Raw genomic sequence first — 22175 nt, 5'->3', positions numbered from 1 at the left:
GTTAACAGAAGGCAAAATTAGTCTGGCTGCTAACAAGCTCAGTTAATTACTTGTATGAAGACTGGGAGTGGATGGCCAAGTTTTTTCTATTCTTAGGGCGTTTGGGTAAATGTGAAAACTCTCTGAACCCAATTTTTCTGAAAGCCTCAGTGCTGATTAATAGCGAAGGATATGCTAATTAAAATGTAAGTTTTACATTTAGTGGCAAATGCTGAACTGGAAGTAGCAAAGATATTTTCTCCTCTCTCAAAAATGAAAATAACCCAGACTGTGAGTCATCCAGACACATGGGCATTACTCTTCAACCCTTATGCATCAGATATCAGTGAGAGTTATATACATAGCAACATATAAAATGCACGTTGATAAATTCACAGAATTGTTCAAGTAGGCCACATGTAAACATGAGTAGCACTTAACAGCTGAGTAAGCCTAATTGGTGGATTTGCCCTTTACACATTCATTTACAGGAAAAGGCTAATTAAAAATAGAAAATAGGGAACATTATACCAGTATGTCCAGTTAAAATACAAACTAAAGAGTGAAGTCAAATGTCATGTACAAAATAGTCACACAGATAACAGGAAGAAAACCAGTATTTGATATCTGCAGGTATAGCAAAATGTCACGTACAGATACCAAAAGTAGGAGAAGCCAAGGCAGCACGTGGGTCTGTATAACTGTGTTCGTGTACCTAAGGCAATATGTTGCATGGTGACTTGGTAGGCCCATATCAGCTCCAACTAAGCTGGTGCCTCTGCAATGTCTTGCACCATTGCTGTAGTAACTTGGGTCATGTTGATGTTCTTCTTTCTCTAGAAATGTGGTAATATATTTCCTTAATGTTCCACAGTAATGTTGTAAACTTGCTTTGGTTTTGTATTGCAGTGTCTTGTAGTTTGCCTAAAACTCTCATTCCTGAATATGTGACTTGTCATTCTTAATATCTCTTGAAAAACAGTTAGTAAGGTACCATAGGTTATGCAGAAGATGCAGCTATCAGGTGATAAATTGCAAAAACTCATCTCTTTAGCTCTCATGACTTTTATAAGATGTATTTGCTATTAAGTATACTTACTGTATTCTCCTGCAGAGACCTTTTTCTTGAAAAAGTAAAGCTAGTTGGTGTGAGAACATCATAACTTAATCTGATCATCTGATTAAGCTTCTGAATACTTGCAACTGTCAATCAGACACAGCTGGGAATTATTATAGTGCTTTATAAAAAATAGCATTTCCTTTTGTTAGTCAGGACACCAGAGGATCAGACCCAGCCAACATAGGTTTATGAAAGGCAGGACCTGCTTGACCAACCTGGTCTCCTTCTGTGACCAGATGATCTGGCTAGTGGATGAGAGAAAGGCTGTGGATGTTGTCTACCTGGCCTTTACTAAAGTCTTTAACACAGTTTCCCTAGAGAAGCTGGAGGCTCATGGCATAGACAGGTATACTCTTTGCTGGGTAAGAAACAGGCTGGAGGTCTGGGCCCAGAGGTTTGTGAGTGGAGTTAAGTCCAAGTGGTGGCTGGTCACAATAGGTGTTCCTAGAGCTCAGTGTTGGGGCCACTCCTGTTCAAAACCTTTATCAATGATCTGGGTAAGGGAAAAAAGAGTTCCCTCAGTAAGTTTGTTGATGACACCAAATTGGGTAGGAGTGTTGATCTGCTTGAGGGTGGGAAGGCTCTGCAGAGGGATCTGGATAGGCTGAAGTTATGGGCCAATGCCAACTGTATGAGATTTAACAAGGCCAAGTGCCTGGTCATGCACTTGGGTCACAACAGCCCCAGGCAATGCTACAGGCTTGGGGAAGAGTGGCTGGAAAGCTGCCCAAAGGAAAAAGACCTGGAGGTGCGAGTTGACAGGAGGCTGAATATGAGCCAGCAGTGTGCCCAGGTGGCCAAGAAGGCCAACAGCATCCTGGCCTGTATCAGGAAAAGTGTGGGCAGCAGGAGAAGGGAAGTGATGGTGCCCTTGTACTTGGCATTGGTGAGACTGCACCTCGAGTACTGTGTTCAGTCTGGGCTGCTCTCTACAAGACAGACACTGAAGTGCTGGACCAAGTCCAGAGAAAGGCAACAAAGCTGGTGAAGGATCTGGAGCATAAGTGCTATAAGGACCACCTGAAGGAATTGGGAATGTTTATTCTGGAGAACAAGAGGCTGATGGGGGGCCATATGGCTCTCCACAACTACCTGAAAGGAGGTTGTAGTGAGGTAAGTGTTGGTGTCTTCCCCTAAAGTAGCCAGCAATAGGATGAGAGGAAGTGGCCTCAGGTTGTGCCAGGGGAGGTTTAGATTGGATATTAGGAAAAATTTCTTTACTGAAAAAGTGGTCAAGAATTTGAACAGGCTTCCCAGGGAAGTGGTGGAGGTGTTAAAAAAATATGTAGATGTGGGACTCTGAGAGATGGTTTAATTAGCATGGTGGTGTTTGGCTGATGGTTGGACTTGATGATCTTTGCTGTCTTTTCAGTCTTAATGATTCTATGATTCTCAATTCTATATGCTGGAAGTGTAGTATTTACAGATATTTTACCATGTTTAAAAGTTCAGTTTCTTACCCTATAAAACATGGGCATTTTAAAATTAATTTGGACTTATTTTTATATAATTCAGGCAAAAATGTCAAATAAACATATAAAATTAAGTGATGTGTCAAACTGCAGTCTTTTGTTGAATCAACTTAAATTCTTCCTAAAACATGTTGTGTAAGTATAGCTCTCATTTTTCAAGAATAAATCGCTGCAATGAAATGTAGAAAATTATTTCTTCTGCATAAACAATCTGGTTAGTAATACCACTAGAAAAAATGTTAACAAATAGCACTAAAAATTCATGCTAAAATCTTGGTAATATCTGTAATTTTTCAACAATTTTACCATTTCTTCCTGTTCTCAACTAGAGATTTTGCAAAATGATTTTTCAAAACATGAAATAGTGATAAAAATTCCATTGCATGACAGAAAACGTCATTGCTTTCAGAATAAATAATTAATTTAGAATGAATTATTATATTTAGAAGAATTAATTTAGAATTTTAAACATTTAGAAACCTATTTTCAACAATATTTTATTGAAATACATTGATTGCATATACTTGTCACACAATAAAAAGATGATTGAAAGTAAAAGATTTCATGGAATTTGAAAGCTGACAATGGAGAAATGACTAATGTTTTTCAGTTTTGAACTAGACCTCATTTTACCAGAAACCAGTTTTTTTTTTCCCCTGAAATAGTTATTAGTTGAATTTCAATGTGAATATTGTTCATTTTTGTTACAAAACACGTATCTCCACATATTTGATAGCAAACAGAATATGACCTGAAACTGTACCAGTGCTTTTGAAATTGAGGGGTGCTCATATTGTGTCTATATGTGTTTGTAAGATTTCTATTCAAATCCCTTTGAGCTTTTTTTATGCTTCATGAGGCCGCCTGCTTATGGGACTTCTTGTGACAAATGCAGACTTTTGGTGTGAGGATTTCCAGCATGGGAAGATTCTTCTTGGCAGGGCCCATGGCTAGGCAGGACAGGGCTGTGAGGAGCTGGAATCCACCCTGCTGGGAGCTGCTGGGACAGGGGCTGATGGCCTGGGGACTAAAATGGGGTCTTGGGCCCAGGGTAGAGTGGGAGGAGCCCTGAAGGAAGCTGGGCAGAGCAGTCAGGTCCATTGCTGCCCCTAAGACTCTGACATCCTCTTAACATAATACATGGGTGAGATACTGTTGCTTCACTTCCCATGGGTATCCCTGGGGTGGGGCATCCCTGGGGTGGGGCATCCCAGGCCCCTGCCTGTGCCCCACATGGGAGGGTAACAACTGGGGCAGTACCCTTACCTTCAGGAAGAAATTAGATGTTATTGCAGAAGTTTGCCTGACTGAAAACGTCGGAATTGAGCCCAAGATGCTTTGTCACTGAAGTGCAGCCATCTCTTGGGGATCATGTTGGCTGTTCAGTTGCCCCCTAGATCCCTTCATTGCCATTTAGGCTAAGTGGACCAGGAATAAAGAGCCCCACATCCAGCCAAGACTTAGCCAGCAGACTGTAGTAGCATACAAGCTGGCACCTGCTCAGGACACTGCTGGAAACATTCCCCACGTTTCAAGAAGTCATCATCATATTTCTAATGAATCTAAGGGGATGTTAGCACCTCTGGGTTATTTTACAACCATGGCTTTGAATTTTCTTAACTCCAAATCAGCAGTAAACTTGATCTTCCTTCCCATATTGCTTCTGGGAACTTCTTGAAAGTTCCCGAGAACCTTCTATCCACATAGTGACCAAACTATGCCATGTGTTGTAGCAAGTCCACAGAAGGGCAATGAGAATAATTGGAGGTCTAGATAAAATAAGCTATGAGAAAAGACAGGATGAGCCAACTTTGTTATGTTCAAATGAGATGTAAACAAAATCTTCAATGGGCTGCTGCAAAACTGAATGAATGCAAACTGGTTTTGCATTATCACGGTGAACTGGACCGCAAATAGCATAAGCTGCTACAAGCAACAAAGTAAAAGGTTTAAAGAGCAGAGAGCTGAAACACCTGAAAATGCCCTAGAGCTGTCAGATTCCCATCTCTGGAAATTTTTATGGAGCTTTTAAATGGCATCTGCAAGAAGGGGAAAATGATCTGACAAAATCTCTTTTAGCTTTGTCATCCATCATTTCATGTCTCACTACATGGCTGATAAAGTACATTCAAATTTTATACATTTGTACATATACACACATGTGTCTGTATGTAAAAATATCAATCATAAGTGTCTGAAATATATGGGTACATGTGGTTTCACTCTCTGCAGGAATTACTGATTGTTACAAACTGAAATATGTCATCGGTAGCAGTGCCGTTTTACCAGAGGAGGCACAAGCACTTCGATCAGTCCTATCGCAACATTCAGACAAGATATGTGCTCGAGGAATATGCAGCAAGAAAGTAAGTGCCATGAATTTCACATATAGAGGGTACAGAGAATTCTCTTTTTGGTAATCAGGTCTTAAAATCAAGACATTTGACTTCCCTCTCCAACCTCTAAAACTGATTTATTCAGAGTGGTAGTTTTCCACTTCCTTCAATTGCTCCCTCTGTGCAGTCTCCCACCAGCATAACTAAATTTCCTAGCTATGCTGCAGCTCACCTACACAAACCTTTTAGCTCAGCATCTATTTAATACCTCCAAGTTGGAAATTCTGCTTCTAAGCTGCAATTGAGACTCTGAACAAAGAGCAATTGCCATTAAATTTACTGTAAATAATAGAAACAGGATTTTACCCGTTCTTCCATATGATGTGAGGACATTCCTTTTTCTGAAGCTAGCTATTTCTAATTATAGTTTTGTCTTTCAATTTCATTTTTCAAAATTAAATGAATATTTAACTCTTTTCATGTGAAATCTCAGTTTTATTCAAAAGATAGATGTTCTTTGTATCTCAAAGCCTGGAGTTTTGAATCTTGGTTGCTTAAGGATCACTGTCATCCCTCCCCAGTAATTAAGATAACTAGTTAGCCCAGCTAGCTGTCAAGCTTGTCCAACTTCCCTCAAGAAAGAATCACAATCACAGAATCATTGGAGGAGATCCTCTTCAAGAGAACAGTTTATGCATAAGGTTATGTGAAGTACAGCAAAGCAGGAATATGTAGAAATAGACAATGTTACAGGCATTTTGTGTGATTTATATATTAGACAGGCTAGTAACCTCATGGTTCACTGCAGTGTTATCATAGCACTTGAATGACTGGTGACTAAGGTAAGTATAAATTTTATAATACTGAATGAAATAAAATGCCTCATGTTCCTCAGTGACAGATGATGGACATTAAGCCCTTGAAGAGCAAGTGAGACTAAGTGCCTTAGTGCATTTAGTGAGACATGCAAAGTAAATTTCCCACTGAGCAGTTGCTCAGTCATGGTGTTCAGTTCATTTGAAATAACTTCTTTGGTTTTTGTGAGTTCATGTTTTACCAGAATTGCTAGGTTATAACAATATCTTTAATATTTGAAGGGCTGCTTCCAGACAGGCTGCTTATTATGAATCATCTGGCTTGGGAAGAACGACATGTAGACTCTGTGCCAGGAGGGCACGCACCTTGGCTCATGAAGCAATACAAGAATCCAGAAAAAGGTAAAGCTCTATTGGTCCCATCTGACCTGGGTAGTGGCTTTGGTCCCATTCTGTATAACTCTTTTGCCAGGGCTCTTTTTGGAGTTGGCAAAACTGAAGGCTTCTCTGTCACTTCTTCACTAATCTATTTGGCTGGAATATTGAGTGACTGAGTGTCATTTTCTATCTCATATTTCAACTCAGAGTTGTACCCTTAATCCCCACTCTGACCCTTGTAAACAGCTTTAAAGCCAAATAATATAGTATCTGCTATTAATCTGAAACTCACTTTTTAGCAGATCTACCCAACTGTTCTTGAATTTCTTGTTTGGACCAATTTAAATATTTTGAGTTATTTCCTTAGTATTAAGAAGACATGTATTACTGTCATTCCTCAGTTACAGCCTTAATATCACAGGAATGACAGAGTGTTAGGGGTGCAAGGGACCTTGAGAGATCATCAAGTCTAACCCCCCCATGCCAGAGCAGGACCACCTACCTAATGCAGGTCACACAGGAACATGTCCAAGTGGGTTTTGAATGTCTCCAGAGAAGGAGACTCCACAACCTTACTGGGCAGCCTGTGGCAGTGCTCTGTCACCCATGCAGCAAAAAAGATTTTTCTTATGTTTACATAGAACTTCCTATGCTCACACCTGCATTCATTGCCCTTTGTCTTATCATTGGTCATCATTGAGTAAAGCCTGGCTCCATCCTCTTGACACTCACCCTTTACATATTTGTAAACATTCATGAGGTCACCCCTCAGTCTCCTTCAAGCTGAAGAGACCTCAGCCTTTCCTCATAAGGAGATGCTCCACTCCCTTAATCATCTTTCTGGCTCTGCTCTGGACTCTTTCAAGCAGCTCCCTGTCCTTCTGGAACTGAGGGGCCCAGAACTGGACACAATATTCCAGATGTGGCCTCACCAGGGCAGAGTAGAGGTGCAGGAGAACCTCATTTGACCTACTAACCTCACCCCTTCTAACACACCCCAGGATGCCCTTGGCCTTCTTGGCCACAAGGGCACATTGCTGGATCATGGGCCCTCAGGTCCCTTTCCTCTGTGCTGCTCTCTAACAGCTCAGTCCCCAACCTATACTGGTACCTGGTGTTGTTCTTTCCCAGATGCAAGACCTTGCACTTGCCCATGTTGTAATTCATCACGTCTCCTTGCCCAACTCTCCAGCTTGTCTAGGTGCCTCTGAATGGCAGTACAGCCTTCTGGGGTGCCAGCCACTCCTCCCAGCTTTGTGTCATCAGTAAACTTGAAGTCCTATATAAATGTGCTGATGACAATATTGCTGTTAGTGAATTTGACTGTTTCTGCTCTGCCTTGCTCTACAGTGAGTCCACTGGAGACACACAGAGAATTTACACCACAAGAATGAATTCTGCCTTGTTTGCAGAAAATGTGTTGTGAAAATCACATACATTAATGTGGTTCAAACACTTGATTATTTTGAAGCAGAATGTTCCAGGAAAACCAAACTAATTTGTATACTCTAATTTATCTTCTTAAAAACTGTTTTAAATTATAGCAATGTAAAGAAACACATGGCAGAACAAAACCAGTTTTTAAAGCACATTGAAATGGTATGGAGAATATTTTTAAATACCAGACAAATAGTGTCTCAATATACTGTTCAGCAAGTTTCATGAAAGTCTTTTTATTTTGCTCCATGGCATGTTGGGCTATGGTTTAAGAATCTTGCAGTATTCTAGAATGACACCCATGTAAGAAATTTCTGATGTTCAGTTCCCTTCTTTTTTCCCCATGACAAGGTAAAGAGTAGTATGCTTATTGTATCAGCATGAATACAGAAACTTGAGACAGATCCTCTTAAAAAAAAATTGTCTCAAATGTTTTTCAGGAATTCTGAAGAATGATCAGAGTTAGGGTTTTCAGGGAACAACCCACAGATTTCTCAAAAAGTTGTCTTTTCCTGATAGTTTATATAATAATACCTGCTGACCCTTGTCCGAGAACAACTTTTTTGCATGCAGCAGTTCCTCAAATCCTTGATCTGTATCTTTCAGGTGAGGTCAGCTGATATAGCCCATGGAGCTAGCAGAGCTTCCCAGGGAAGGGAAGGACACACCATTAGCCAAGGACACATTGTTAGCATGTCCCAGCTCCTATTAGGGTGTGAACACAAAGGAACAGACTATGCTTTCACCCCTCTACCTTTTTGTGTTCATGGGAAGGAAAATTAGGAGCCATAGGGAAGCCAGGCAGGTTCTTTATCTTGATTACCAGAGGAATAATACTATGGAGTCAGTCAACATGGCCTTGCCAGCTTTCAAACCTGAAGCTGTGGCATTATCTACGCAGGGGAAAAGGAAAGAAAATTCAAATTAATTTCACATCCTCATTATGATAGGCAGATGGATTATAAGAATAATTCTTTAACTAGATTTTACATCTTATTGATGTGGTTTCAGAGCCCTCATTTGACTAAAGTTTATGAGTGACAATCTTAAAGCTTCATATTGGTTACTCTTACCTGATATTTCTTCTTGTCCTATAGGACTCATGAACAAAAGTCTCATGCAAGTGATGAGAAAAGGATACGGTTTGCCAGTGAGTTGTCTGCTTTGGAAAAAGAGATTCACACAGCCAGGCACCATGCAAGAGAACACCTGGATAGACTTTATATTCAAAGGATGGTAGAGTGCTGAACCTTTTTTGTTCCTATCCAAATAAGATATATTGAAATTTAAGCCTGCGTTTCAAACACCAATAGTGATTTAACATATTTTACTTCTGTGAATTTAAGAGTAGATCTTCTACCCCATTTGAGTCTGATGCTAGATGCTTCTTTACCTGTGTTTAATAGGTAGAAGAAAAGATGGCTCTGGAAAGACATGCTGTTGAGGAAAGTATAAGTCGGGCTCCTGAAATCCTAGTCCGCCTGAGGTCTCACACTGTCTGGGAAAAGATGTCTGTGAGCCTTTGCTTCACTGTGCAAGGATTTCCAACCCCTGTTGTACAATGGTAAGAGACTGGTCTTTCCTAGCCCTCAAAAAATGTTGTTAAGCTTTTTTCATTTGGAAGTTATGGCATAACAGATAACTGCCACATGCATAATGGCTATGTTAAACACCCTTTATAATCCTCATACATGTTCTGGATTGTAGCAGTTGATACTAGAGTGGAAGGAGTGGGAGGGCAGCATTCTGAATGGCCTTCTGCAGTTTGAGAAGCAAATGAAAGCAGGTCAGAAGGCAGACTGTGGCAAGTATTTCTAGTCTTTCTGGTCATTGAATTGCCTGATGATGTAGTTTCAAATAACAAAATACTCAGGGCTCACAAGCCTCTTGCTGAATATGGGTAAACTTGCACAGCACCATTTTGTCTTGGGCTGTATCTCTGTTTGCTCTGTGTCAGCCTCTGTTGTGGTGGACATGAGGGTAATGTCCCTGAAGCTGCCCTTCTCTCCAGGCAAGTTGTGTCCTGAATATGTGAGAACCCCAGGCTTCATCTTAGTGAAGATCTAACCTGAGGCACAATTGTGTTGCTTCTTCCTTTGGTTGTGCTGAAGTACTTTGCTGTGATCCAAGACAAAGCTTGCTTCCCATCTTGGGTCAGGTCTTGTGGACCAGAAAGCTCAAGTCATTCCACTGCTTGCTCAGTGGAATTGTTTGGGTGCACATCTTCTGTTTCCACTTTCTTGCTGCAGTGATGGTCCCCCTTTTCCTTCATAGCCCGATGTGTATGTATACATACATACTGGACAATACTTTAGACAGATATGGAAGATTTATAGAGATAGCTTGGATGACAGTAAATGATACCTGAATGTAAAATCTGCTAAATTAATGCAGTATATGGTTGCTAATATTAATGGGTTTCTTTTTTTCTTGATTGTCAGGTACAAAAATGAGGAACTGATTACCCCTGCAAGTGATCCAGTAAAATACAGAATTGAAAGCAAATATGGAGTACACGTGTTGCATATAAACAGGTAGATTATTCTAGAGAATACAACTTTTTTTTATACTCTACACAAAGTGGTTTTTATCAAATACAATTGAAAATTCAGACAAAGGCTACAAGAGAGTTGTTATATTTAGGCTAGAGAAGGTTCACTGAATAGCTGAATACTTGATCATGAAGATTAAATGAAAAATTAGGTATTTTTATTATTTAACCCCAGCAATATAAAGGAAGATAGGTACCAGAAAGAATGGTACTTCCTTTTTTATAACAATAATCTTCTCAGTACTGAACATAGAAAATTGACTGTTTATTTTATGTTTTTGTCATGATGAAGCTCTTAAAGGTAAGCAAAATTTTATCTGGTCAGTGCAAGGATATGCAGTTGTCAGTATATGTTTTATTATGCTAGGTACTTTATTATGTTAGGTACTCTTTGCTTTTTAATCTTTTATTTGGTCTCCAAAAAGGTAAGGAGGTATAATTTAAAGAAAAAATGTTTTAATTTATTTTATTTTATTTTTCAAAATTATATTAATCTTGTGGTATAGAAATTCCTTGGTAGAACAGTTTCCAAAACTAATCCAGTCTTAAACAATAGAAATATTGCATATTACATGAGATTTGTTGCAAACCTTTTTTAAAAATAAAAAGACCCAAAGAAAAGTGAGGGTATCACTGTGGTATTTGAAAAGAAAATTGATAGATTAAATCAAATTAAATTAATGCTTCCAGAACATGAGCATCAGCTGTGCTGAAACAGCTGTAATGTCTGTGGCTAAGGGATAGCCAGACATTTAATCTTGTACCCTGTCTCCATCTGTCAGCAATGAAAGCAGCCCTGAGCACAGTCTTGTGGCATTACTAGAGAAAATAAGTGCATCGTTTCTTCTGCTTTTGGGAAGGAATAGTTGCCTTTGTCATACTGCAACAAAGTCCAACTTAACTCTTCACCTTTCCATAGCTCAGGATGGGGGAAACATATCCCTGCAGAGAAGCTGTCAGCAGGAACTGCTATCTCATTGCTTTTTAAGGGATGCTTCTTAATTAGTAGCAGTACATATGAGTACTGTTCATAATATTCCACCCCCAGGATTTGGGTGGAGCTGACTGGTCCTAGTCCAGTACTAGGTGGTTTTTTAACCGAAAACAATGGATTTATAGGTTGTGGTTAAATATATATATATTATACAAACATATATCAATGAACTCTAGATCTTCCATACATATCTATGTGCACACGTATTCGGAGTGTTATTTTTTTCCAGTAAGAAGAACATTTGGGATTTTCTACCTATCCACTTCTCTGCTCTTCTCAGCTGTTCACATTAAAGTGCTGAACTGCATGTCATCTGATCTGCAGCCACTCAGAACAGCCTTGGAATTTCTTGGCTACCATTCTAGCACTTCAGTGAAGCTTGGGCAGTGAACTTTTCCTTCTGATGCAAGTGTGATATTTATTCCTATGAGTATTTCTTGATCTCAGTGGAAAAATTCTTGAGGTACCAAAACCAGAACGTAACCTTGTAATTTTAAAGTAGTAACTGGACTCTGTTCTCTATCTTCAAGGGCCCATAAGACTATACAGTAACCAAATCATTTTCGTTTATCTGTCTCATATTTTTATGATGTTCAGTGCTCAATTTACCACATTCTCTGCATGTATTCAGGGCCATCATATCAGATAGTGTGGCTTTCTTACCCTTTTCAGGCTTCTTCAGTTGTGTTTAAGGTTTCCCTTGAGCAGTGTAGAAATGAGGTTTGTAGTTTCATTGTATTTTCTGCACATCTCATAATTATAGGAGAAGAGATATTGCTAGGGCTGAATTGGGGTAGTGGTTCATTTCATCTTTCACCTCACTCAGATAGGTGAATCAGAGCAGACTGTGAGGAATCTACTGGGGGATAGCTATTGGTAGTTGAAGTGATTGATATATGCCTGAGAACATGGGGGTCTATTTAAAATGTATTTCATTATCCCTCCTAATTTAACTGTGGACAGGCAGAACACAAGAAAGGTTTCTTTATTAGAGGTAGTCAAGATGAGGACATCCCTCACCTGATTTATTGTACAGCTGCAAAATATTTTCTGCCTTAGTGTATTACTTAGTAATTCAAAATCCGAACACTTTGAATTTCTTAGTTGTTACTACTTGGTTAGTGACAGATTTTGTCTCTTTGTCCTGTGATGGCTCTGTAAATGAAATGCTTGGCTTTATGCAGTTGTGAATGGCTGGTTTATATTTCCTGGGGGGTTGGCTGGGGCATAGAGGGGGCATAGAGGTATGGTGGGTGATAGGGGTTGGGGATCATTGGGTAGGCAGGTGATCAGGGTGGGCGCTGGATGACGGTCGGAGCTGGGAAGGAAGTTTGGTTTTCCAGAGCTCTGTCAGTGTGATGGGGCTGCACAGTCAACACCTAGACAAGGTTCAAAGTTTGGCAAACTTTGTCTTTTATTAGGGCCCTCTCCTGTTTCAATAAGTCATCACTGGAGGACTGCTAATTGCAGGCAGAGCAGGTTTGTGGTGGCAGCAGCAGGACGGCGTGACAGAGCCAGCAGAGAGCAGTGACACACCTGCTGCTGCCGCCAGCCCTCCGCAGCAATGCCCTCTGCTCCTCAGCACCACCAGCATCGCTGCGGAAAAAAGGCTTAAAAATTGGATGAACACTTCTCATTTACCAAATGACACCATGCAGTCAGCACAGGGCTATTTTAGTCTGATTAGGCATGAAAAGCTGGCAATGATTTAATTTGGAGAGACAGAGTAAGGCCAGCCCCCTCACACTGCAGGCGGAAGCAGGGCAGAGCAGAGGTGCTGTGGCAAAGGCTGAGCCAGAGATGCTGAGCTTCAGGGGCTTCAGCAGGTGATCAGCTGCAGCTCCTGGGATGTCACAGCCATGCAGTACCAGTGACAGTGTTAGGTGGCAGGCATGATGTACTTCTGCTCTTTTTGCCTCGCTGAAATGCAAACAACAGCCCTCAAATGAAATGGTCTGTGGTCTTGTTAAAAGCTGTCGGTCACAGACCCCTATCAGCTCCCATAGATGGGAGGTCACGGAATTGGCAGCCTCACAACAGAGGTCCCCTCTTCAGTAAAAGCAAAACCCAAACAAACAAAAAAGAATCAGTCAGGTTCAGTCTAACTGGAAAATCAGCATATGAGATGGTAATCCTGGTGAGTGTTTCTACATTTTGATGCCATATAGCCATAATACTGTAAATTCTGTCTTTTGAATTCAAAGGAGGTACTTTTAACTCTGTGTATTTTACTATGTTCTGCTTCCTGTTCTTGACATGCACTGAATTGTGTTCCAATTCAGGCAAAAATGTTATTTTACTCTTAATTCCTCTGCTTAAATCTACTCTAGACAGATGGGTGAATATATGCATTTTAAACAGATATATCCGCCTGGAGAATATTCTCTGCACAAACATTAGCACTTCAGAACCTCATGTGGATTCAGAGCAATTTAATTTTCACAAAAAGTATTAGTACCTTGGGACAGATACAGCTCTGCACTAACACTTCATGCTATCTAAATATACTCCATGCATATTTTATCTGACCTTTGTAAAGGTTGGAAAACATTCTCCTTCCTGATGCAAGAATAACTGTTAAAGAGACCACACCTTGCCTCCTGAGTACTTCAAATATTGTTTCTGACTGGTCTTCACTCGATGCACTTTACAGTGCTGTTTAGGCAATCTAGGGGGTTTAGCATAAAGGGAATTAGATAGCTCCCAGAATAGTCCTCAGTCTGAGTATTACCTGGGACAAAAAGAGAGTTGGAGCCTTTCCATCCTGTGGCTTTCCATCCTGACCAGTCAGTGGATAAGGAGTTGGTAGATGGTCTCATTCAAAGAGCAGTGGTCGAAGGGCTTGATGTCCAAATGGAGAACAGTGATGAGTGGTGCTCCTCAGGGGTCAGTACTGGGACAAGTGCTGTTTAACATTTTTGTCAGAGATATGGACAGTAGAATTGTGTGCACCCTCAGCAGATTTACTGACAACACCAAGCTGTGTGCTGTGTGTACACGCCGGAGGGAAGGGAAGCCATCCAGAGGGACCTTGACCTCAAAAATACAGCATGTTTTGTGCACCATTCTTCTGGAAGGTCAGGCATATACTTCACACTACTGCCTAGGAATTGCACTTTAGCAGTCTTGCCATAGTAAATTCAACACATCTTCTGCCACAGTGTGGCCTCCTGGCATGGGAAGGGCTAATTCTGCTGCCCTGCATGGACAGCCATGTCCAGACTGTTTCTGGCAATGGATCCTTGAAATCTCCTGACCTGTGTTTGGGAATCCTTTTGGAGAGCTGGAAAACACTAAGGCATGCCAAAGGCTTTTCTTAACACATCAGCACTAGGGTGATGAAGATCCAGTTTCTGGGGACACTATCTTACATTGTTTAATTTAGTAATACATAATGTATGCTATTAAATAGAATATGTACTATTCTCTGTATACTCTAGATATCTCCTTAAATTAGGCATGAAGTGCAGAGTGGGGGAAACACCTTACAGTTCCAGTGCAATCAGTTCTGCAATGCCCTTTCTTGTAAGATGTCTTTCAGGTGCCTCATTTTTTTTTTTAGTGTTTCATTATAGCACGACACTGTACTGGCCTGTCAAAAATGTGTGAATTGTATACGTTTCAGGATAGACACATGTCTCAGGAGGGAAGTCTGCAGTTTTGCCTTGCTTTTGCATTTTATCACCCAGATATTAAATAGTGTGACACTGACATAGTAAGAAAAAACATTCCTGTTTTAAGAAGTTAGTGCAAAGAAATGTTGCCAAGTCTGACAGCTTTCAAGCAAGTCCAGAATCAGCTAAGCTTTATGCAGATTGGTGAAGAGATATTGGTAATAAAAAAAACAACAAGAAAACATTTTCTGAAAACAACAAAAATATTTATATTACATTGAGCCTAGTATTTCAATTATTTAAAAATTTTTTTAGATTTATTTTTCCTGCCCAGAGTGTAAGAGGATTCTCAAGGGTTTCATAACAAACTGCAGGCTTTTTGGTTAAGTGGCCTAATCTTAGGACTCACCTCTCTGGTTTAGGTAATTAATTGTACTTTGTATTTTACCTCTTTATTTTGTGGGATGTGCAGCTGCAGATTAGCCTCCAGGAGGAGCTGTTAGTCTAGTATATTGAAAGAGATAAATCTCAGTTTAATAGAGCTTTCATCAAGTGGTGTTTTAGATATCACACTGCAGATAGTATCATTTTTGTTATATGACACTGTCCAGAATACAAGTAAGAGCTGAAAAATAGGAGTCTGATGTGCCTGTCACAGATGCTACATACCCCAAAACTGGCATCCTGTTAGGAAATTCACATCTAACACTTTTATATATTCTGTCTTCTCTCACACCTGGGATATATAACCTCTTAGAAGACAAGTGTAACCAGAATTTCATCCCTTTAATCTAGCAGTTGCCAAGAAGATACAAATTTGTTCTGAGAGGAAACTGTGTGCATGCAGATCACTGTATCTTGTAATGGGAAGTCTCCAGTAATGTACTACTAAATGAGCTACACAGAAGGAGGATTTCACTGTGTGTGTTTCAGATAGCACTCTAATAGCTGATGAGTCAACCTAACAGAAATTCCATGAAATAAAAAAAAAATTGACACTTTTGTTTGACAGACAATTTTGTAGAATACTGGGCAAGTGGAAAAGTTCAAGAGAACTTATTGAATTGGGCCAAAAAATTTAGTTCTTTCAAAACTAAAATGTTTGATTTCATATTAGAGTATTTAGTATGTTTATGAGCACAACATTTGGTTATGCTTATGAAAACAAAGCAAAAATAAATTTGGATTTTTTTGTAAATGAAAATATTAATTATGAAAGGTAAAAATGAAGTGCTCTACCTTTTTCATAAATTGTTTCTTCATCAGAACTGAGTTCTTTCAGGAGAATCGAAGAAATCTCACTCTGCATTTTACCGAAGACTAGTCCAAAAGTTTTTTAAATTTTTCTAGTCTCTAGTCATTTATATTTACTATTTTTTTTTCAGAAACATAGCAAATAAATTTATTTCAACTGTAAATTCAAATGATTTCACCAAAAATATATATTTGCTCATAGTTTAGTTTTCTTTCTTTTTCTTCAATTTTTTGTCAATAATTCTTCTCCTGACTGGCCTCATTTTAAATAAAAAAAGAAGTGGGACATCAAAGTTGGTTCCACTGTCCTAATGTCTGGCCACATATCTGTTAATGTAACTTCTTCAAGAAATGACGCAGTAAGTGAGCCAATAAATTGCTGGGTCTCATTTTACATGCAGTAACTAATTTTTGCTTTATTTTTCATTTTAAAGTTATTGTATAATATTAATACCACTATCAATAATAATAATAATAGTAGTAATCTCAAGCAAAAAAATTATGCCCTTATACAATGTTGTCATTTTCCCTTTTTTTTTTTTATCATTTCCTTTAGACTGCCTGAGATATAAAAGAGGCAAAAAGTGCCAGTATCTCCCTGCTGGGAATAGTCATAGAATGAGGAATTTCTGCAACCATCACATGTACTTTTCTTCCAAGTCTCTCTCTTAAAATACATGTCAGAAGGGCAGGATGGATTAAGGAAGAAGTTTACATGCAGAAAGGGAATAGCCAGACTGGCATCCTCCAGCTATTTCCTTTTGATCATCCTCTAAAGTCATTTCCAGTTCGCTCAACTTAATGCAGCCTGCACACTAAGCTGTGATAAAACTGCAATAAAAAACAGGACCAGCTTTCTGATTGTCCTTCACCAACATCTTGCACTGTGTGACACCAGCAAAGAGCTATATGCACTTTCCTTAGGGTTGACTTAAATTGATTTGTAATATCAGTCAAGAAGAGAATTTGTATTTACACGAAGAATCATCTCTTTTCCTCCTTTTTCAGAGCTGATTTTGATGATTCTGCTACCTATTCAGCAGTTGCTACCAATGTCCATGGGCAGGCATCAACTAATTGTGCTGTGGTTGTTCGAAGTAAGTACTCCTTCGTTATTAAAACAAGAAAAAAATATATTCATGCTCATGCTCATGTCATTGAATGCTTTTGTATGTTGATTTATAGGATTTAGAGATGGTGAAGAGCCTCACCCAGCTGGGATAATGCCCTTCAACTGTAAGTGTTTTTTTCTCTTTTTGCTTAGATAGTTTATGTACTCTTATCAGAGTAACGCTTTACAGATGAGAAAATTGGATACAACTTGCTGCTTCTGGATTTGCTTTCTAAAGATTCAGCTACAATAGGGTCTGTCCAGATGCTTTTGCTTTCCCAGTTTTATCTCTCACATATAGTCTTTAACAGAGCACTCCATATCCTGTTCAGATCAGACAGTAATCTGTTTGTGCCAAGTAAGATATCCTTATACTCAAGATGTTTTAATTTTCTCATGCACAGTGCCCCTGTCGTATGATGTTTGCTTCACCCACATTGATGTTGAGTTTCTGGAGAAGTTTGGAGTCACCTTTGCAACTGAAGGTGAAACACTGACCCTGAAGTGTTCTATGGTGGTGACCCCAGACCTAAAAAGACTACGACCTCGTGTTGAGTGGTACAGAGATGGTAAGTTGGTACATTGAATAGAAGCTTCCTGGAAAATGCTGGAAGAAACACTGAAGACACAGGTGAGGCTTAGATCATGAGATTCTATGAAATAAATTTGGAATAGAGAAAATACATCAACTTAGAATTAGCTTTCAGTTAAGTGACTTGGCCAGCCTCTTCTCGACCACGCATGTAGAGAAACAGGAGGTAATCCCATATGATCTAATAACACAATAGTTAGGACATTTACTTACTAGGAGAAGGTCCAGATTCACTTCCTAGATTTGTCCTTGATTTATAATTGAATGCTGCAACCACTGAGCTGAAGGATAGATACTCACAGAGCAGTAAATTAAAATCTGTACCACTGAGGTATGGGCTTGGGCCTCCACCTCCATTTTACTCCAGTATTTTATATTAAAATCAATTTCATGCATAGTTCAGAAATATTTATAGGAGTCAGGCCTGAAACACATGCCCTTGTTCTGCTATTTAAATGCCATATAGTTAGGTTGCTTTCTTTGCCAGTTTTGTACTGAAAAACTAGGCTATGCAAGGTGAAGCAGTAGCAGTCTTAACTGGAAGAGCTGAAAGTAACAAGACTGAAGCATACCATATATTCTGGTGGACAGTACACAAACCCTGAATGAGCAGTGTTTGTTCACTGCACCAAAAAAAGTCTTGAAAAATGAAACAAACAATTTAAAGTTTAATGATTGGCAGACTATGGTAGTTATTTAGCTTACCACTTTTCACCAACCACAATCTCTGTGTAGGATTCTTAGGTAAATATTCTGTCTGAGGATTTAAGGAAAGCCTTGGTTGTTTGTGAATAGGGGGACCTTACCCCAAAGAGGCCACATTTGAGAATGGTGAACTCCCAAGGTTGAATTTTGGACTGGTCCTAGACAAGGTGGTAGAAGTTTTCATAGCTGACAAGGTTTGATGCATAAAATAAGAAGTGACAGTAAGATTTATAAGGCAATCAAGAAAATTCAGGATTAGGAAAATCAGAGAAAGGATGCTTTTATTGTACACAGTAGTTTTGATTGGATTTCCATTCAGTCCTTTAGGGACTGGGCTGCCACTTACTGTTTCATTCCTGTTTATCTATCACTATGGATGCTTCATTTTAATGGAGCTATTTGGTATTACTAGAACAAAAAATAGGAAATAAAATTAAATTTTGTTTGGTGAATAACCTAAAATCTAAGTCTCATCTTAGAATTCAGTTGTGTTTCTACTGAGTTGCACAGGGAGTTGTAATTGCTGTAAATAATCTCTCACTTTACTCTGATGTATGCCACCAATGGTACCTTTAATTTCTACACTACTAGACCCAGGTGTTCACAGTGCCAAACCTCTAAAATTTTGAGTTTGGAATGGCAACTATGATACTATTCCTAATTTTCAAGGTACACCCCATATCAATCTACTTTTCATCCAGTGTGAATTGTTCTTGCAAGTGTGCACAGGAGAACTAATGCTTACAGCCTTCCCAGTGTAGCTCTAGATGATGCTAAGATAATTACATCTTGATATGTAGTAATACTGTGCTCTCTGTTTCTCTCCTCATTTGAACTTATTTTACCTTCCCTGTGAAATCTTGAGATGAAAACTTGGTCTCTTTGAAGCCTATAGGTTTTTCCTAGTGAGTCAGATAGGCTTTCATCCTATTATTCTAGTTATATTACAGGAAATAAGATGATGTAAACAAGCTTGTATTGGTCCTTTGTTGCACATACATGGATCACAATATTTCCAAGAAGTGCACAGGTGCCTCAGCTGGAAGTACTTGTTCCCAAACATTCCAGGAATTCATGCACTGTGAAACTTTGCTGTGTGCTACAGATCCAGGTGTTCAGTCTCTCGAGAGCTGGAGGCAATGCATAAATGTAAACAATGAGGAGGTTAATAACTTAATAACATCACTTGCTTTAGACTTTCTTTTCTTTGTTTTTTGTTTTTGAGATATTACTTAATTCTCTAGTCTTGTATTAAGACAAACTGTATTTAAAAAAAAATCAATTTGTTTTAGTCAAATAATGAGAACTAAATCCCTGAGATGGACATGTATGATTTAATTCTAATAATTATGCACAAGAGAAATATGTGTTTATCTAGCATTAATAAGCTTCATGCCACTGAATCTTATTGAGGATGTCTATTAGACTCCTAGGGGCATATAAGTCAGCTGCATCAAATCCTCTGAAGTGGTTTGAGACTTGACAAACATGAGTATGATGTCTGTGATTCATGGCCTACTTAAAACAATTTAAGATTCTGAGAGAACTAGAAAAAGACAATATTTCAGGAATGTATATCTAATCTGGATATGAATTTACCTGGTAACAGGAGCTTTCAGTTATTGATATCTAATGTAATATAAATATTATAAAGCTATATGCTTCAGCATTCTACAACCATTTATAACTGTTACCTAGAAGCAAATAATTTAACTCGGAGGGAAAAATCAGAGTCCAGAATTTAGCTGAAACTTTAGCAGAAAAAACATATGATGAAAAGCTTCCATTGTATAACTATTCTATATGCTTTCTGTGAATTTTGAGCAGAGTAATGTTTCAGGAAAACTATCTCATGTACTGAAAACAACATGTGTGGCTTGAGTCACACTTCCTCCGAGGGTTTATTTTTTTGAAGGATAAAAGTTTTTCTGCTCTTACCAAACACAGCTGCCTCCACAGATTCTGGCCTCAGGTACACATCAAGGGTGGAAATGGATGACTCTGGCCTTAGCAGACAATACAGGCTTGCCTACAGTTTCTATATATTCAAACTAGATTGTCTACCATTCCATCAGACTAGGAGTCTAAATAAGTGACCTGCTTTTCAGAGGTGCTGGTCATTTCATTTTGTTTTTCCTCTATGAGTTTCCACAGTTGGTTTAAGTTTTTAGGTGAAGACATTTTCTAATGTAATTCAAAATACTTCATGTCTCTCAACACAGTAGAGTTTCAGTACCACAGTGGCATGCATGACAGAAAGGGGACATACAGATTTCCTAGGTAAGGATCTCATGATAAGGATGCTATGGTAAGGAATGTGACTCAAAGTACTTTGTATGCATCTCAGAAAACAACTGTATGCTTAGGTGATTATATGACTTACTGCTGTATGTTTAGTAATGTGTGTCTTCGAGATGCTTTATTATCTGAATATGTATTTTTTTCTACTTTCTTACACAATTCAGCTCCTATCTGGGAAAACTGATTCCTCTGCAATTGCTTGAATGTCTGTTCTGAAGTGTATTTAAGCAATAGAATAATAAACATTTATAGACATTCATCTCCTTTAAATACAGTTTTGCTGCATTGATTTAAAAAAAAATTAGTCTGCAATAGATCTTAGGAATCTAAAAAAAAAAATAATCAAATCAATTATTAAAAAAGGTGATATGAAAAAGTCCCTTGACTAGAATAAGATATCCTGCTCATTCTTTTGCTCTGGTTTCACTGGGCAATCAGATTAATTTGCATTAATCATGGGTCACCACCTCTCACCTGTGAGAGATTCAAATTTAATTTTATTCCCTGTTCAACAGGCATGTATTGAAGATTTAAATTTGGTGTATATTTATAGCAGTCTTGAGATGAAACTGAAATCTGGTATTTAAACTTGGAGGAAGAAATTGAGTAATCTGATACATGACCTGAACAGGTAGCAAAACTTATTAGAAATGGAACAAAGTTCTACCCTGCATTTATTATAGGGTATGGCAGGTTTTCATTTCATTGTTTCGAAATGTGGAAAATATTTTTCTCTTCCAGCATATTAAAAATTATAGTGATGGAAATACTGTTGTTGGCACTGCATGGCATAGTCTGAGACTTTATATTCTCTAAAATTCACTTATTAAGTTTAGAAAGATGCAGCTTACTCTCTGTAGAGATTTTTTAACATCAAAACCCCATCAATCTGAATAAAGCTGGTATAAATGTCAGGTTTTGCCCCTGGTTAGGACAGATTTGCTCTAGAATGTAGGTTATTCTGGCTGACATCAGTAATGTGTCTTCTCTCGCAGATGTTCTGATAAAGGACTCCAAGTGGACAAAGTTGTATTTTGGAGAAGGCCAGGCAGCTCTGTCCTTTACCCATCTGAATAAAGATGATGAAGGTTTATACACCCTGCGTATGATTACAAAAGGTGGAGTGAGTGAATACAGTGCATACCTATTTGTCAAAGGTAAACTTTTAATCTGTTTCTTGGGGAGAATTTAAAAAGAGCAATATAAAAGATGAGTTTTGGTAAAAAAACCCAGGTGTTGACTGAAGTAAAAAGGAAATCCATCCTTTAGGTGTTTCATAGTCATTTGACTGACATAGTAGTCTGTGCTAGAAAAACCAGTCTCCTTACATGAACATGGAGCTTCATGAGAAGCATGCTCCTGAGAACACTCTTTTCCCAGAAGAACTAAAGAAATCACCAACTAGTGCAAGGGCTTTGCAGAATGTCCTGATCAAGGCACTCTGCTACCCTGATCCCATCAGAAACAATTTGGTAAAACTTTCTATTTCCCAATTACTTTCTAAGAAAGAAGGTAC

General features: G+C 38.7%; 1 protein-coding gene across 1 annotated transcript in view; it reads left to right on the top strand.

Moving 5' to 3' along the window:
- Positions 1-22175, top strand: part of MYOM2 (myomesin 2) — a 74724-nt gene that overhangs the window by 4532 nt on the left and 48017 nt on the right. The window contains exons 2-10 of the mRNA XM_008506198.2: positions 4804-4937; positions 6005-6124; positions 8635-8773; positions 8944-9101; positions 9979-10071; positions 16959-17047; positions 17136-17186; positions 17466-17630; positions 21655-21816. Of these exons, the coding sequence (XP_008504420.1) occupies positions 4831-4937; positions 6005-6124; positions 8635-8773; positions 8944-9101; positions 9979-10071; positions 16959-17047; positions 17136-17186; positions 17466-17630; positions 21655-21816 (1084 nt within the window). The 5' untranslated portion in view covers positions 4804-4830. The remainder of the gene's footprint in view (positions 1-4803; positions 4938-6004; positions 6125-8634; positions 8774-8943; positions 9102-9978; positions 10072-16958; positions 17048-17135; positions 17187-17465; positions 17631-21654; positions 21817-22175) is intronic.

This window comes from Calypte anna, chromosome 3 (assembly GCF_003957555.1).
Source record: "Calypte anna isolate BGI_N300 chromosome 3, bCalAnn1_v1.p, whole genome shotgun sequence".
NCBI lineage: Eukaryota > Metazoa > Chordata > Aves > Apodiformes > Trochilidae > Calypte > Calypte anna.
This window is presented reverse-complemented; position numbering and strand designations above follow the sequence as displayed.